The 16,997-nt window shown below is 45.7% G+C and overlaps 2 protein-coding genes across 2 annotated transcripts; both read right to left on the bottom strand.

Moving 5' to 3' along the window:
• Nucleotides 1–1,326: 1,326 nt before the first annotated feature.
• Nucleotides 1,327–2,441, bottom strand: LOC131910720 (pre-mRNA-splicing factor 38A-like). The gene has a single exon (XM_059262616.1). The coding sequence runs from the start codon at nt 2,263–2,265 to the stop codon at nt 1,327–1,329; it is 939 nt and encodes a 312-aa protein (XP_059118599.1). The 5' UTR covers nt 2,266–2,441.
• A 10,434-nt stretch (nt 2,442–12,875) lies between these two features.
• Nucleotides 12,876–14,801, bottom strand: LOC131910719 (pre-mRNA-splicing factor 38A-like). The gene has a single exon (XM_059262615.1). It carries the CDS (start codon nt 14,725–14,727, stop codon nt 13,789–13,791), a length of 939 nt encoding a protein of 312 aa, XP_059118598.1. The 5' UTR covers nt 14,728–14,801; the 3' UTR covers nt 12,876–13,788.
• Between the last annotated feature and the right edge of the window lie 2,196 nt (nt 14,802–16,997).

Genomic DNA, 16,997 nt, shown 5'->3' with positions numbered 1-16,997 from the left:
TGCATTATGTCTCCAGCAGTCTCCAGAACCTACCACATGAGTGGTCTGGTTGAATTGTTGGGCATGTGTCTCCTGAATCTCAAACCTCCATACACAGAGTTTGGTAGAAATATGGGTAACTGAGAAGAATTATAAGGAGAAGAGGTAGGGCATGAACCAATAGGGTGGGGCTCAAGTCTTGACAGGTTTATGAGGTCTCATTCTTCTGAGACCACAGGTAGGCTGGTAGTCTGAATATAGTTTTAGGGATTGTTCCTTTCCTAGTTGACAGACATGGGTAAGAGCTATTAATTCAGCCTGCTGATTTGTGAGGTGGGCTGGAAGGGCTTGTGTTTCAACCACTATGGTGTCTGAAACAACAGCATATCCTGTAGATGTAACCAACCATCTTATTAAATAAGAAACACAGAGCCGATTCAGAGAAGAAAGCCAAGAGGTCAGAGCTAAGAGCCTCACCCTTCCTGCTTCAGCGATCCTCTTCAGTCAAAAGAGCTCTCTGAAAGAGACCTACTTCCTCTGTGTTTGTCTTACATAGTCTTTCTGTTCTACCTTCTCATTGGTTGTAAACCCAAACACATGACTGCGTCATCACTGCCTGTATGTACAGCCCTCCAGGTCCTCTATGGTATTGAGATTAAAGGCGTGTGTCTCCAATGTTGGCTGTATCCTTTTACACACAGAGATCTACCTAGCTCTGTCGACCAAGTGCTGGGATTAAAGGTGTGCACCACCACCGCCACGCTCTTGCTATGGCTCTAATAGCTCTGACCCCGAGCAACTTTATTTATTAACATACAATTAAAATCACATTTCAGTACAAATAAAATACCACCATAGTAGTTAATGAGAAGTTAGGAATTACTATGCTTTACTAGCAGGGTCACAGCAGTATCAACCACAGAACTCTCAGGTTTTCATAGAGAAAGCAGAAACTAAAGAAAAATGACAACTGTGTCTGGTTTAATTACAAATAAGAAAAGGATCACCACGTGGCTAAAACTCTTCATTCTCATGAATCTCCCCAACTCCCAGATCCTCTTGACCCTTTTTAAGTATGAATAACCATAGTTGGTTAGGTCAAAACCTGACCTTGATTTGGTAAAAAACATCCTTCAAAGATGTTGACTATAATTCAAAGAGATTCAAAACTTAGCACCACCTCTGTAATATTAAAATAAAAAGAAAACAAAAACCAAACAAACGACTTGATGTTTTAAAAACCCAAAATACGCATAGCTGCCTGAAGAGGAGATCTTGATCCTTTCACTAAACCTATTCTTCTCCTATCCACAGGAGGCCATCTGGACAGAAGTCAAAATGAATCCATTACTCATTTCCTCTCTGGCTCTTCTTGTGGCTTTTCTTAGACCTTTCAGGAGACTTGGAGTGACTCCTATGTCTGTGACTGCGGTTGTGACCTGGGGATTTAGAGCGGGATCTGTGTCGTCTGTCTCGAAACCTGCTTCGATGGCATCGTGGACTCTTGCCCCTATGCCTTTCTCGACATGGAGAAGGGCTTCTTCTTTTGGGGGATCTACTTCGCCTCCTGGGAGACCGACTCCGACTCCTCCTGTAGCGCAGTGCAGGAGAACGCCTTGGCTTGTCCAGGTCTCGGTAGCTTCTTCGTTGATGGTCAGGTGATGGTACTCTTTCCAGCTTCTCATCTTCTTCTTCCTCTTCTTCACTGGATTCCCTATCATCCATGTCCTCTTCTAGAGCACTAACTCGGGGCTCCAGTTTTTCAGCTTCCTCCAGCACAGAGCGTTTCTGTAGCCGGGCCAAAATGATATCACAGACTCTCTCACTGTGCAGAAGTTCATCAATGAACTCATCTACGTGCATCAGTTCAAACTCCCCATTCCGCTTCTGGCTCTTGATTTTTCGATAGTCATTGTACAAAGGCTCCAAGTACTTGTAGCAATCCATTGCAGTTCCTGTCAGCCTCATGTAAAGTGCCCCCAACATCCGGACATACTTGAAATCTTCATTTTTTATGAACTCAACAATGATATCCTTCTCAGGTTGAATCTGAAGCATCTTCAAGGTTAAACACAGAAAAGGAGTTGGCTTTATGTTTCCACCGTAGACACCACCCACAAACTTTAACTCCATGGCTTTGTCGACTACAAGTTCAGCTGTAAGTCCAAAGCACTCTTCTTTCCAGTACTTTGATTCATAGATCCGCGTGCGAATGATCTTTTCCACCAGATACTGAGGGTTGGTGCCATGGATGCTGTGGGCATCCTTGACCGTACGGTTCGCCATCTTAAAACGCTTTCGATTCTATTTCTCTCAGTTCTTCAATACAAATCGTCACATCCAGGTTTTAAAAAAAGACGTCTAGAGGCGGAGGAAACCCTTCAAAGACCTGAGGCCACCAGCTTGGAACTGGAAATTGCAGAGCTGAACCCTTTCCTGGGACTACCCAAGACTGGTCTCAGAGATGGCTGAAGCACATCAGGAGCCCTCGGTGGGCGTGGCAAGGCGGTTGAGAAAGCCAATCGGAACCAAGCTGTGGGCGGGGTCACGGCTGGGGGTGGGAAAAGTTTTCTCCTCTGACTTCTATTCCTGCTGGGGCCAGCAGCATGTGCTGGCTGGCTGTGGTGTGGCTTGGGGATCTGGGAGGGGTCTAGCTCAGACATTGGAGCCCTGTGCAGCAAGTCCCCCAGTGCCTGGACTGGAAGTGGTGGGAAGCGCTGGGATTTCGCCTGCCCTGGCAATCATCCCATGGTGAGTGCGGCTCCAGGCCCGCTGGGCATTCTCCACAGACTCACTGATTTCCACGTTCCACACACATGCACCCAGAGCCTGTTCAGTGGCGGGCACTCCCTCCTTAGTTCTTTTGTGTTTTTCCTAGCATGACACAGCCATGCCATTCCCAGCCTCCTCTAATAATTCAAACTTCCTACTGTTACTCTGTAGCAGCTCCAATGCATTCCTAACCAGTCTCTTGTCCCAGCCATTAATGACAGCTGTTCTCCCTACTCTCAGTAGTTTCTCCATGTATCCTGGGCTTCCTATTGCTTCTTGTTGATAGAAGACTTTTTCACAGCTCAGCTGGTGTGCTGGTTAGAATGTGAATGACCCCTATAGACTCATATATTTGAGTGTTTGGTTCCCGGTTGGTGGACTCTTTAGGAGGCATGGTCTTTTTGGAGAAGGTATTTCAATGGGGATGGGGTTTGAGGTTTCAAAAACCCATGCCAGGCCCAGTCTAACTCTCTGGCTCCTGCTGGTGGATCAGGATGCAATCTCTCAGCTGCAGCAAGAGCCCACAGCACCATGCCTGCCTGCTGCCATGCTGCCCACCAGGATAGTGGCCATGGACTCATCCTTTGAAAACTGTAAGGAAGCTCCGAATTAAATGATTTCTACTACAAGATGTCTTCTTGGTCATGGTGTCTCTTCACAGCACTGGAACAACAACTAAGACAGCTGGGGGAGGGGTGGAACCCATGTGCTTGGTTATTCACTGCACCTTCATTCAGAGACCCTCTGCTGGTAATTTCCAAGGCCATAGCAGACATGTGAAATAAAGACGCTGAGGTGCATTTCTATGGAAGGAAGTATGGAGTGAACAGGAGCAAGTGGAAGCAGGGAACAGAGGCTCAATTTTCATTGAAACATCTGCAATGAGATGCTCCTTCACACCCATTCAATACAATCAGCCTCAGGAGCCATAATGCCAAGTGGTCGAAAAGATATGAAGACACTGGCACCCTCACACTTGTCTGGAGGAGATGCAAAATGACAGTCATGGAAGACAGTTTGGCATTTGCATTAAAAGTTAAACATGCATATGTTAAAAGATTCAGCAGTTCTTCGCTGATGTCTTTAGCCCATTGAAAAGAAAATACTGCTCTCAAAAACCTGTGTTTGAGATGTTCACAAGGACTTGATAGAGAGCAGTAGTTCAATTAGATCACTTAGGTGGTCCTGAACCGGGTAGTGGGTAAAATGTGTTGCCTGCATATAAGGAATGACACTGTAAAACAAGAGACAACAGGCTTGAATAGCTTGTACCTAGTAGTAGGATGAGATACAAATGATTCCTTTTCTGTGATAGGAGGACCAGGGCTCTGATGTTTTTAAATTCTGTGGAGTTTTCAAACTGTTCCATCAAAAGGTAGTCAAGTGGTTGTAGGGAGCAGAGACCAGAGACATAAAGGATCAAAAGCTGAATTTTCCAATGAAATCATTATTCTCATCCTTGAAGTGGCTTGTTGCTTATCTCTTACCCTTATGCAAATTAACCAAGTCATGATGTTAAAAGAATATTTAAATGACAACAAATTTTCCAATGGTAAGGGCTACTAAGAGTATATAAAACCTCCTTGGTGGAGTGTCCTGTTCATCCTCAGAAATGCATACCTCCACAGAAGTGTGTTTATAGCAGGAACTCAGTAATGCCTTCAGGCTCCCCTGGAAGTAAGGGTCACATTTCATCTTTACTCCTAGGAAGGGCTCTTCTCTCTATCAAGCCAGAGAGACTGGCTAAAAATCCTCATGTCTCTCCTGCCCCCTGGTGTTTGAAAAGGGCACTGCAGGAATCATCACTGATGATGGTTGATTGGTTTAAAACAGCAATGAAAAGACTGGGTACATGTTTTCCTGGGTCAGGGAGTAGTTGCACACTCTTTTAATCTCAGGCCTAGGTAGAAGGGCTATGTGATGTTTCAGGCCATGCTGGTTGTGAAGTGAACTTAGGACAATCAGTATAATATAGTGCAACCTTTCTCAAATTAGATAAATAAATAAATAAATAAATAAATAAATAAATAAATAAATAATAACATAAAGCATGCTCTTCTGCCTGGATACTTGTTACTGTGCTCACATGGGGATGATTACAGAAGGAGGGAGCACAGGCTGGTGTGGAAGGAGCTTGAGTTCTAATCCCACAGTAGGTTTTGAGCTACAACATCCAGACATGTTTCACAGCAACTGTACAAGAACTAGGCAGGGAGGCACTGGCTCATTCTTCCAGTAAGAGAACAGAAGATTTTCAACATCCTCAATGAGTGTGTGCACCCTGAAAATCTTGCAGTGTACACTGTGTGACCAGTATGAAACTGTTCCCACTTCCCCATGCTGAAAAGCAACAGCCAGAGGAGCCATCCCACCTACTCACATGATTTTACAGACAATGGGAACCATTAGGTACAATTTGTGGCCAAAGAGAACATTAACCTATGTGAGGCAGAGGGGTATGAATTGTGTCCCTTGAGAACCTCAGTAGTTCCCAGGAACAAGGCACTTTCCCGTGCCTTCTTATCCTCACACTGCTGGAGTTCACAAGGTGAACAGAGAGTCAGCAGGTCAGGACAGGGTGAGAGGGCACTCACTGTGCAGACAGTCTCAGGGAAGATGGAGATGAGAATGGGCATCTGATTCTTCCCACACTACCTGATGTCACAGTGGAAGAGTCTTCGAGACACAGGCGACGTGACATGTCAAGCACACTTGTGGCACAGGCAAATAATTCCATTTCTGTGACAGCATACACAGAGATTTAAAATGTCTAAATTGTGGTCCTTTTCTTACCCCAGAACCAGAAAGCAGCTAGGGGGTTGGCAGGAAACATGGTTCAGGACAATAGCCAGTGTAAAGGGGTGAGAAGGAACTGTTTTGAGTGACAGAAACATCCTCACACTTCAATTGGACATGGTTGCAATGTCTTATACATTTGCTCAAAACGACAAAGGTATTCATATAAATGGCTGGATTTGATCATCTGTGGATCATTTTATATTGAAGCTCTTCAAAAATAATATGGCTCTTGAAATTCTAAAGTGTCCTGTGAGCCCCCTAAGCACACACAGGGGTGTTTGCAAAAGGAGCTCCATAATGCCTTCAGACTGCAGTGGAAGTATCAGGCAGCCATCCTCCTGCACTCAGAGGAATTGCTCTCCCCTCTCCCAGCACCTCAGTCAGGCTGTGCTGTATCCTGTCTACTCCATGGTATCTAGGGTAGAACATGCAAGAATCACCATTTTCATCTAATGACCCTAATAAACCTGGGCTGTGCAAGTTCTGATTTGAGTGAGGGTGGATGATGAACATGAGGAATCTGCTAACTCCTCTCTGTCTCAGACTGGGATTGCCTTGGATGCTATGCACTCTTTAGACAGCTGTGGTGGTATTGTATTCTCCAAAATATTGTGCACCCTAATAAATTTATCTGGGGTCAGAGAACAGACAGCCACTAGATACAGAGGCCAGAAAATAGTAGCACTCACCGCCTTTAATCCTAGCATTCCAGAGGGAGAAATCCATCTGGGATCTCTGTGAGTTCAAGGCCACATTGGAAAGAGCCAGGCATGGTGACACACACCTTTAATCCCGAGAAGTGAGCCTTGAATCCCAGGGAGTGATGGCAAAAACAGAAAGATATGTAATGCGTGGAGACCAGAAACTAGAAGCATTTGGCTGGTTAAGCATTTGGCTGGTTAAGGATTCAGGCTTTCGAGAAGCACATTTCAGCTGAGAGCCTTTGGGATGAGGACACAGAGGCTTCCAGTCTGAGGAGACAAGACCAGCTGAGGATCTGGCGAGGTGAGATAGCTGTGACTTGTTCTGTCTCTCTGATCTACCAGCACTGACCCCAATAACTGGCCTCGGTTTTGATTTTATTAATAAGAACTTTTAAGATTCATGCTACAGACAGCCTCGATTCTTTCCACCACCAAAGGTGAAGGGAAGTGTCCAGCTAAGCCCTTCTGGCTCTTCTGGGTTTGTCATGTCCACAAGCTCCCATCTCCCTGGCACCTCACCTCACAGAGAGTATCATGTTTGGACACTGTAGAATTTGACAGACCAAAGTTTCAAATCAGCATGGTGTTTCTGAGAGTGCTTCCTCCATCTGATCCACATCACCTTTTGTGACAACTGATGTGAAAAAGGCCAGAGCAGTGCCATATACATGCATCAGAGGATTTTGCCTACATCTTTCCAAGGTCAAAAGCTCAACCCTCTATCCTCAGTGAATTACTGCCTACATGACACACCTTGACATATGGATTCTCAGAATATGAAGCTCACTGAATCCACCATTGATGTCTGGCACTGTTACAGCTTTAGATAAAACTTGAAGATATGGCCCTACTTGGGGCATGGCACAATCATGACAATTCATTCACAAAGAGCAGCTGTCTCTGAAATGACATTTAGTGGAATGGTGTCCTTTCAGTCTGAGGGTGGATAAGCCCAGCCCAAGAAGGGTTAGATTGTGACCAATACGTGAAAACCGAAGATTTGTGCGCACGTTTATCCTCTTTTTGGTTGTTTTTTTTTTTTTTTTTTTTTTTTTGAAGCAGAGCTGGCAATCTTTTTCATTTCTTGGGTGACCAATGAGTTTATTGGGGTATGGTGTGAGGGTAACAGATGTTGCTTACAGCAGCATGAAAATCCCAAAGTCAACCCCAACCTGAGTGATGACTCAGAAGAGCTGAATCCCAAGAGATGTATGTGTGGTTTTCACACAGCTCAATAGATCCAAGAGTCTCCTCTTCCCAGCAGTCCACTTTCAGATTGGGCATTTGAAAGAACAGATGTTTGCAGCACAGTGTTAAAGAGAGGCACCCAAGGAGAGGACAAGACACAGTCAGGCAAGAAGTCTTCCCTTTACAGTTGCCATGCATCTGGTTTGGGAGGCATCTGGAGTTACATGCTAAGAACCCCTTCTCTGTTGGTGAATGGGATCACGTGTGGTTGCTGATGTGCACTGGATAGAAGTCCACCAGGAATGTAAACAAGGTTCACTGTCTTCGTAGTGGGGTTCCTAGAGCCTTGTATTATTACACCTGGCAGAGGAATAAAGCTGAGTATGCTTAGGCCTGCAGCACAATGGAAGATCTTATAATACTCCCTTTTAAAAACATCTCTCTACAAAAGTAATGGTGTCTTGATGTAGATAATCTGCAAAGACATTATTGTGTTGGAATTCTTTTTTTCTCTAAGTTTTCTCTTAGTATATACTAATGATCCATAATAATGGGTTTCATGATGACATTTTCAAACGTGTGAATGAGGTTTTAGTTCCTTTTCATTCCTCTACTACTCTTACTGTTCATCTTCTCCTTTTTGCTGTCAACTGGTCACTCTTCTACTTTATTGTCTTTTAAATAGTTGTTGATCATCCAATCAGTTTGATTAGAGTAACTAATTGGATGAGGGTTTATTTACAGGAGTATGGGTGGTTTGCCGGTAGCAACATCACTAAAGGAAATGTCTCTTTCCTCCCCAGTATCCATTACCCACCCAGAGATGCTGAGGAAGGGATGGACTTCCTGAGCCTATTGCCCCAGCAACCCTTCATTGCCTGAACATCCTCAGGATTTTGTTGTATGAACAGATTCTTGCCAGATTGCCAGACGTCAGTTGGAGAGTCTCCTATTTCTTCTGCCTCAACAGGAGTGCTGCATTATCAGACTTGTTCCACTACACCCTGTTCACACCTATCTTTTAAAGTAATCCTAGGGAGCATGTGTAAGAAAGATACTGTCACCTTGATGGCCCTGTGGATGAGTCAGATCTGGGTGTGATAGAAGAGGATGTGATACAACTCTGTGTCTTCTTACAGTTGTCTGTGGTTCAGAGTCCAGGTACCTGAACCAAAACTGTACAGAAGAGCAATCATGAATGATTGCACTAGATCTTGTTGACTATAATGCCAAGTGACTCTTAGAACCCAGAAATCTACAGGTAAGGGTCTCAGGCTGAGGGAAGTATGGCTTCCTTAGAGTGTCTCTGACTAGGCGGGGGATGAGGCAGGAATTTGTGAGTTCACAGTAAAATATCTAGGAAGAAGAGGCATGAAGGTTTGCTCACACACTCTGCCCTGGTACTCTCTTGGCTCAGTTTCTGGAAGGGCCTGAAGACTATGCTACAGGCCCAGACCACATACTCTTTGCCTTACAAGCCAAGATGCATCTTTGCCCAAGGTCAGACACATTGACGGGACTCTGGGCCTCTCATTTCAGCACTGTGCTGTGAGGCTGGAGGGCTCTAGTTCTGTTTTGGGACAGGAAACTTTTCAGAATCCTTTTGAGGGCACCCGGGTAATTCTCTGACCAATGTGATAAGTCATAAGATCCAAATGATGTCTTAAAGGTGTTAGTAATTTCATTGTTATCCAAGGGTTCTCAGCACCAACCACCACAGTCTAACCACAGCCACACATAGAGAAGGGAAATGTCCCATTTGTCCCTCTGTTCCTGACCATCTGCCTTGTCTATCTGACCTCCAGGCCCAGCATTCATCAGAGTCCCTCACACTGTTCTACTCCTCGACGCTGAGTGTCCTTGGGCATCACTGACCTGTGTGTGCTGCAGGACCACCTGTGGGCTTTAGTTCAGGCATTCTCCCTCACAGCTGTCTGTCATTACTCATATGCTCCTCCCTCCCTGATCCATTGCCTCCTGCCCTCTGTCTCTGACTCTGCAAAGGTTTGCAGCTCTGACCCTGTTCCCATCTTCCCCTTTCAGAGTCTCACACTGAACACAGGAGGAGAAGCAGAAGCCCACAGGCTACGGCCTTCAGGAAGTCAGGAAGTTAATCCAGGGGCATGATCAGCTAGCTCAGTGGTTCTCACCCTTCCTAATGCTGTGACCCTTTAAGGCTGTTGTGGTGACCCCCAACCATAAAATTATTGTGTTGCTGACAAGCAGAGAGCTTTCATGGGACTGACCTAGGCACTCTACATATATGTTACAGTTGTGTGACGTGGTCTTCCTGTGGGGCTCCTAGCAGTGAGAGCAGGGGGTGTCTGACTCTGTTGCCTGCATTGAAGACCCATTCCTCCTGCAGGAATGCTTCATCTAAGCTTGGGGGAGGAGGGGATTCCTGGTCTCACTGCAGTGTGATATACCAGGGCTGACTGAAATCCATGGGATGCCAGCTGGTGTTTGAAGAGAAAAGGTGGAGGAATGCATGGAGTGGAGGGTAGAGTAGGTGGGGAGGAACAGGGGAGAGGGGAGGGAAGGAAAGTTTTGGTTAGGATTAAAAAAAACAAAAATGATTGTAGTGCTACTTTATAAATGTAATTTTTCTACTGTCATGAGTTGTAATGTACATATCTGATGTGTGGGATATGAGATACGGGACCCATGTGCAAGGATCACATGCCCTTCCCCACCACAAAGGGTCAGATTGAGAACGGCTCAGCTAGCTCCTTAGCCTGAGTTTGTGCTGCTGTGGGATGCACTGTGTTTCCCAACAGTGCCCGGTCCCACGGGCCAGGTTATTTGATGAGACCCGAGGAGGCACCTCCTGAAAGATCAATGGGGGCGAGAGAGAAAGGAGACCAGGCGCGTAAAGGAAGACAAAGTCAGTCTGAGTTGCGTCGAGGTCTCCGTTTATTGACTGGGTGTTGAGGCTTATAAACAGGGCTTCAGGCAGGGAGGGGGAACAGGGGAAGCAAGGAGAGAAGGATGGAAAATTCCTAAGGGAGGGTGAGGTCACTTTGGTCCCAGGCCCCTGCAGCTGGCTGATTAGCAGGTACTCCAGGAAGTTGTACAGCCCGCGGGTTAGGCCAGGAACTTCCTGCCTTTGTAAGGTTTGATAAAGTAAGGACACTGCTGTCCGGAATCGGTCCCCAACACAACAGGAGCAGTTGTGAACCTCATCCAGGTAGGAATTTGTACCCAAAAGGTGTAGGTGGGATCTCTATGGGGCCGAGGAAGATATTGTCACAGGAGACCTGTACTGACCAGACAGAGGTGAGAGAGTCTGTGCTTATCAGGCTGATAAAGCCACCTATCATTTTGCTTTTTTATTGCTCTCCCCTCCAGAAGGCACAGCGTGGACTCTGAAGTCATTCTGAATATCAGTCACCCTCACCCCAAACCTCACCCCAAATCATGGTAACTCCCTTGTCACAGATCCAGCATGGGTGAAGGAGTGGGGAGCAGGAAGCAGAAGGGTGTACTGGAGATTCTGGATCTCTAAGCAGGTGTGAGCAGAGGATCCCACAGATGGAGAAGGGCTGGGACATTGGAAATTTATACCCTGGCACTTAGGCCTGCAGATGCCCACCCCATGGACTGCTATGTCTCCCTCGAGACTTTGTCTGCTGTCTTTTGTTTTCATTTGTTTCCTTTTCAGTTTCATTTCATTCTTAAAATCTTTTATTCAGAGCTGATGATCGAACCCTGGGCTTTGTGCTTGCTAGGCAAGCACTCTACCACTGAGCTAAATCCCCAACCACTCATTTTTATAATATTCACTGTCCTTTTTTATTTCTTCAAGGACACATTCATCATTCAAAGGTTTATTGTTCAATCTCCATGAGACTGTGTGTATTCTATACTTTCTTTTGCTCTGGGTAGAAAATTTTATTCCATTGTAATAAAATAGGACAAATTATTTCAGTTTTCTATATTTGTCAAAATACACTTCGTTTCCTAATATATGACCTATTTTGTAGAAAGTTCCAGGAGTTGCTGAAAAGAATGTGTGCTCTGTAGTGTTCAGATGGAATTTTATATAGGTGTCTGTTAAGTCCATTTGTTCTATGATATCATTTTCATCATATTTTTCTGTTTATTTTTCTGTAATTTCCTTAAGTGCCCATCTCCTATTCATCTCTCTGCCACTCTGTACCCACACTAGTAGCAAGTTCACTGAGATCAAATTTGGAGACATTTAGAGACATGTATATCCACCTGAGCAACATTTTTAGGCCCTGTTTTTTCTAACACAGGGACTCTCTGGGCTCTCAGAGCCAATGATAAAGCTGAGATACTGGCCTATGAACAGGAGTTTCAAAGCCCTAGGGAACTCTGCCTGGATACAGAAAGAGTACAGGGTAAAGATTCTGAAGCAGCTCACTAGGAATTCCTGGATGAGGCAGTAAGCAACCTCAGACTTTAGGGACACCTGAGGACTGGCTACTCTTGGCTCCTTCTGTCTAGCCCTGAGGTCTAGTGCACCCACAGCCCAGAACAGTAGACTTTTCTCTTTAATGGTTTGCAGATTCACACTGGCATGGTGCAGCCATGGTTTCACTTGCCTCACCTAATCAGTAAAGAAATCTACAGATTCAGTGTCTCCATCCAATACTTTCTCTGTTCCAGACAGTATTTTTGTGTTTTTAGCCCATACTAGGAAAAGACGTTCTCTCTCTCTCTCTCTCCCTTTCTCTCTCTCTTTCTCTCTCCAACCGAAGGAATGACTGGGCTATGTAAGATCCCTCATGTTCAAAATTACAGAAGCAGTTTATTTATGTTACCTGGACAACCTGGTGTGTTCTCCTAATCCTGGGAAGCTATGTAGCATGACTTGAGGGAAGGTCCCCATGTGCTCTGTCACCCAGTGAGGCATCACTCAGAAGCCTTTTGTGGATGATGAGGAAGACCATAGTAAATATGTAGAATGAAAAAAGAGTCTCAAATCTGTGTATATTGGACAGTTGTGTGTACATATTCATACATGACAGAGAGAGAGAGAGAAGGGGAGAGAGAGAGAGAGAAGGGGAGAGAGAGAGAGAGAGAGAGAGAGAGAGAGAGAGAGAGAATAGCACAAGTTCTTCCTAAGAGCTTGAATCCAGCCACGTGTTCCCGCTTGAGCCTAGTCAAGGCTTGGCTCTGGCTTCCTTAAGCTCCAACCACGTGCGGTAGCTTTACAGGCAGGGGCCCTGTTCGGAAGGGCAGGCCTGAGTTGTTTGTAGCACTGGCTTTAAGCTAACCGCTTGGGGCTACTGTCAGTCTGGCCTGAGGCCAAGCCGACCCGGGCCTGGGCTAGGGAGCCGGCCGCCCAGGCGGGAAACCAGACCTGCTGTCAAGCCAAGTTAAGTGGTTTTTAATGGATTCTTGTCACGTTGGGCGCCAAATGTAGATGTAACCAACCATCTTATTAAATAAGAAACACAGAGCCGATTCAGAGAAGAAAGCCAAGAGGTCAGAGCTAAGAGCCTCAACCTTCCTGCTTCAGCGATCCTCTTCAGTCAAAAGAGCTCTCCGAAAGGGACCTACTTCCTCTGTGTTTGTCTTATATAATCTTTCTGTTCTGCCTTCTCATTGGTTGTAAACCCAAACACATGACTGCGTCATCACTGCCTGTATGTACAGCCCTCCAGGTCCTCTATGGTATTGAGATTAAAGGCGTGTGTCTCCAATGTTGGCTGTCTCCTTTTACACACAGAGATCTACCTAGCTCTGTCTACCAAGTGCTGGGATTAAAGGTGTGCGCCACCACCGCCACGCTCTTGCTATGGCTCTAATAGCTCTGAACCCCCAGGCAACTTTATTTATTAACATACAATTAAAATCACATTTCAGTACAAACAAAATACCACCATAGTAGTTAATGAGAAGTTAGGAATTACTACGCTTTACTAGCTGGGTCGCAGCAGTATCAACCACAGAACTCTCAGGATTTCATAGAGAAAGCAGAAACTAAAGAAAAATGACAACTGTGTCTGGTTTAATTACAAATAAGAAAAGGATCACCACGTGGCTATATCTCTTCATTCTCATGAATCTCCCCAACTCCCAGATCCTCTTGACCCTTTTTAAGTATGAATAACCATAGTTGGTTAGGTCAAAACCTGACCTTGATTTGGTCAAAAACATCCTTCAAAGATGTTGATTATAATTCAAAGAGATACAAAACTTAGCACCACCTCTGTAATATTAAAATAAAAACAAAACAGAAACCAACCAAACGACTTGATGTTTTAAAAACCCAAAATACGCATAGCTGCCTGAAGAGGAGATCTTGATCCTTTCACTAAACCTATTCTTCTCATATCCACAGGAGGCCATCTGGGCAGAAGTCAAAATGAATCCATTACTCATTTCCTCTCCGGCTCTTCTTGTGGCTTTTCTTAGACCTTTCAGGAGACTTGGAGTGACTCCTATGTCTGTGACTACGGTGGTGACCTGGGGATTTAGAGCGGGATCTGTGTCGTCTGTCTCGGGACCTGCTTCGATGGCGTCGTGGACTCTTGCTCCTATGCCTTTCTCGGCGTGGAGAAGGGCTTCTTCTTTTGGGGGATCTACTTCGCCTCCTGGGAGACCGACTCCGACTCCTCCTGTAGCGCAGTGCAGGAGAACGCCGTGGCTTGTCCAGGTCTCGGTAGCTTCTTCGTCGTCGATGGTCAGGTGATGGGACTCTTTCCAGCTTCTCAACTTCTTCCTCCTCTTCACTGGATTCCACATCATCCATGTCCTCTTCTAGAGCACTAACTCGGGGCTCCAGTTGTTCAGCTTCCTCCAGCACAGAGCGTCTCTGCAGCCGGGGCAAAATGATATCACAGACTCTCTCACTGTGCAGAAGTTCATCAATGAACTCATCTACGTGCATCAGTTCAAACTCCCCATTCCGGTTCTGGCTCTTGATTTTTCGATAGTCATTGTACAAAGGCTCCAAGTACTTGTAGCAATCCATTGCAGTTCCTGTCAGCCTCATGTAAAGTGCCCCCAACATCCGGACATACTTGAAATCTTCATTTTTTATGAACTCAACAATGATATCCTTCTCAGGTTGAATCTGAAGCATCTTCAAGGTTAAACACAGAAAAGGAGTTGGCTTTATGTTTCCACCGTAGACACCACCCACAAACCTTAACTCCATGGCTTTGTCCACTACAAGTTCAGCGGTAAGTCCAAAGCACTCTTCTTTCCAGTACTTTGATTCATAGATCCGCGTGCGAATGATCTTCTCCACCAGATACTGAGGGTTGGTGCCATGGATGCTGTGGGCATCCTTGACCGTACGGTTCGCCATCTTAAAACGCTTTCGATTCTATTTCTCTCGGCTTCTTCAATACAAATCGTCACATCCAGGTTTTAAAAAAAGACGTCTAGGCCAGGCGGTGGTGGCGCACGCCTTTAATCCCAGCACTCGGGAGGCAGAGCCAGGCGGATCTCTGTGAGTTCAAGGCCAGCCTGGGCTACCAAGTGAGTTCCAGGAAAGGCTCAAAGCTACACAGAGAAACCCTGTCTCAAAAAAACCAAAAAAAAAAAAAAAAAAAAGACGTCTAGAGGCAGAGGAAACCCTTCTAAGACCTGAGGCCACCAGCTTGGAACCGGAAATTGCGGAGCTGAACCCTTTCCCGGGACTACCCAAGACTGGTCTCAGAGACGGCTGAAGTACTTCAGGAGCCCTCGGTGGGCGTGGCGAGGCGGTTGAGAAAGCCAATCGGAACCAAGCTGTGGGCGGGGTCATGGCTGGGGGTGGGAAAAGTTTTGCCTCTGACTTCTATTCCTGCTGGGGCCAGCAGCATGCTGGCGGTCTGTGGTGTGGCTGGGGGACCCGGGAGGGGTCTAGCTCAGACATTGGAGCCCTGTGCAGGAACTCCCCGAGTGCCTGGACTGGAATCGGTGGGAAGCGAGGGGATTTTGCCAGCCCTGGCAATCTTCCGCGTGGTGAGTGCGGCTCCAGGCCCGCTGGGCATTCTCCACAGACTCACTGATTTCCATGTTCCACACACATGCACCCAGAGCCTGTTCAGTGGCGGGCACTCCCTCCTTAGTTCTTTTGTGTTTTTCCTAGCATGACACAGCCATGCCTTTCCCAGCCTCCTCTAATAATTCAAACTTCCTACTGTTACTCTGTAGCAGCTCCAATGCATTCCTGCCCAGTCTCTTGTCCCAGCCATTAATGGCGGCTATTCTCCCTACTCTCAGTAGTTTCTCCATGTATCCTGGGCTTCCTGTTGCTTCTTGTTGATAGGAGACTTTTTCACAGCTCAGCTGGTGTGCTGGTTAGAATGTCAATGACCCCTATAGACTCATATATTTGAGTGTTTGGTTCCCGGTTGGTGGACTCTTTAGGAGGCATGGTCTTTTTGGAGAAGGTATTTCAATGGGGATGGGGTTTAAGGTTTCAAAAAACCCATGCCAGGCCCAGTCTAACTCTCTGGCTCCTGCTGGTGGATCAGGGTGCAATCTCTCAGCTGCAGCAAGAGCCCACAGCACCATGCCTGCCTGCTGCCATGCTGCCCACCAGGATAGTGGCCATGGACTCATCCTTTGAAAACTGTAAGGAAGCTCCGAATTAAATAATTTCTACTACAAGATGTCTTCTTGGTCATGGTGTCTCTTCACAGCACTAGAACAATAACTAAGACAGCTGGGGGAGGGGTGGAACCCATGTGCTTGGTTATTCACTGCACCTTCATTCAGAGACCCTCTGCTGGTAATTTCCAAGGCCATAGCAGACATGTGAAATAAAGATGCTGAGGTGCATTTCTATGGAAGGAAGTATGGAGTGAACAGGAGCAAGTGGAAGCAGGGAACAGAGGCTCAATTTTCATTGAAACATCTGCAATGAGATGCTCCTTCACACCCATTCAATACAATCAGCCTCAGGAGCCATAATGCCAAGTGGTCGAAAAGATATGGAGACACTGGCACCCTCACATTTGTCTGGAGGAGATGCAAAATGACAGTCATGGAAGACAGTTTGGCATTTGCATTAAAAGTTAAACATGCGTATGTTAAAAGATTCAGCAGTTCTTCGCTGATGTCTTTAGCCCATTGAAAAGAAAATACTGCTCTCAAAAACCTGTGTTTGAGATGTTCACAAGGACTTGATAGAGAGTAGTAGTTCAATTAGATCACTCAGGTGGTCCTGAACTGGGTAGTGGGTAAAATGTGTTGCCTGCATATAAGGAATGACACTGTAAAACAAGAGACAACAGGCTTGAATAGCTTGTACCTAGTAGTAGGATGAGATACAAATGATTCCTTTTCTGTGATAGGAGGACCAGGGCTCTGATGTTTTTAAATTCTGTGGAGTTTTCAAACTGTTCCATCAGAAAGTAGTCAAGTGGTTGTAGGGAGCAGAGACCAGAGACATAAAGGATCAAAAGCTGAATTTTCCAATGAAATAATTGTTCTCATCCTTGAAGTGGCTTGTTGCTTATCTCTTACCCTTATGCAAATTAACCAAGTCATGATGTTAAAAGAATATTTAACTGACAACAAATTTTCCAATGGTAAGGGCTACTGAGAGTATAAAACCTCCTTGGTGAAGTGTCCTGTTCATCCTCA

The sequence above is a fragment of the Peromyscus eremicus genome, chromosome 5, assembly GCF_949786415.1.
Source record: "Peromyscus eremicus chromosome 5, PerEre_H2_v1, whole genome shotgun sequence".
Lineage (NCBI taxonomy): Eukaryota > Metazoa > Chordata > Mammalia > Rodentia > Cricetidae > Peromyscus > Peromyscus eremicus.
The sequence above is the reverse complement of the archived record's forward strand: the minus strand, read 5'-3'. Positions and strand labels throughout refer to the sequence as shown.

Coding starts and splice junctions, on each gene's coding strand:
- LOC131910719 (XM_059262615.1), bottom strand. CDS start 14,727: ATGGCGAACCGTACGGTCAAGGATGCCCACAGCATCCATGGCACCAAC.
- LOC131910720 (XM_059262616.1), bottom strand. CDS start 2,265: ATGGCGAACCGTACGGTCAAGGATGCCCACAGCATCCATGGCACCAAC.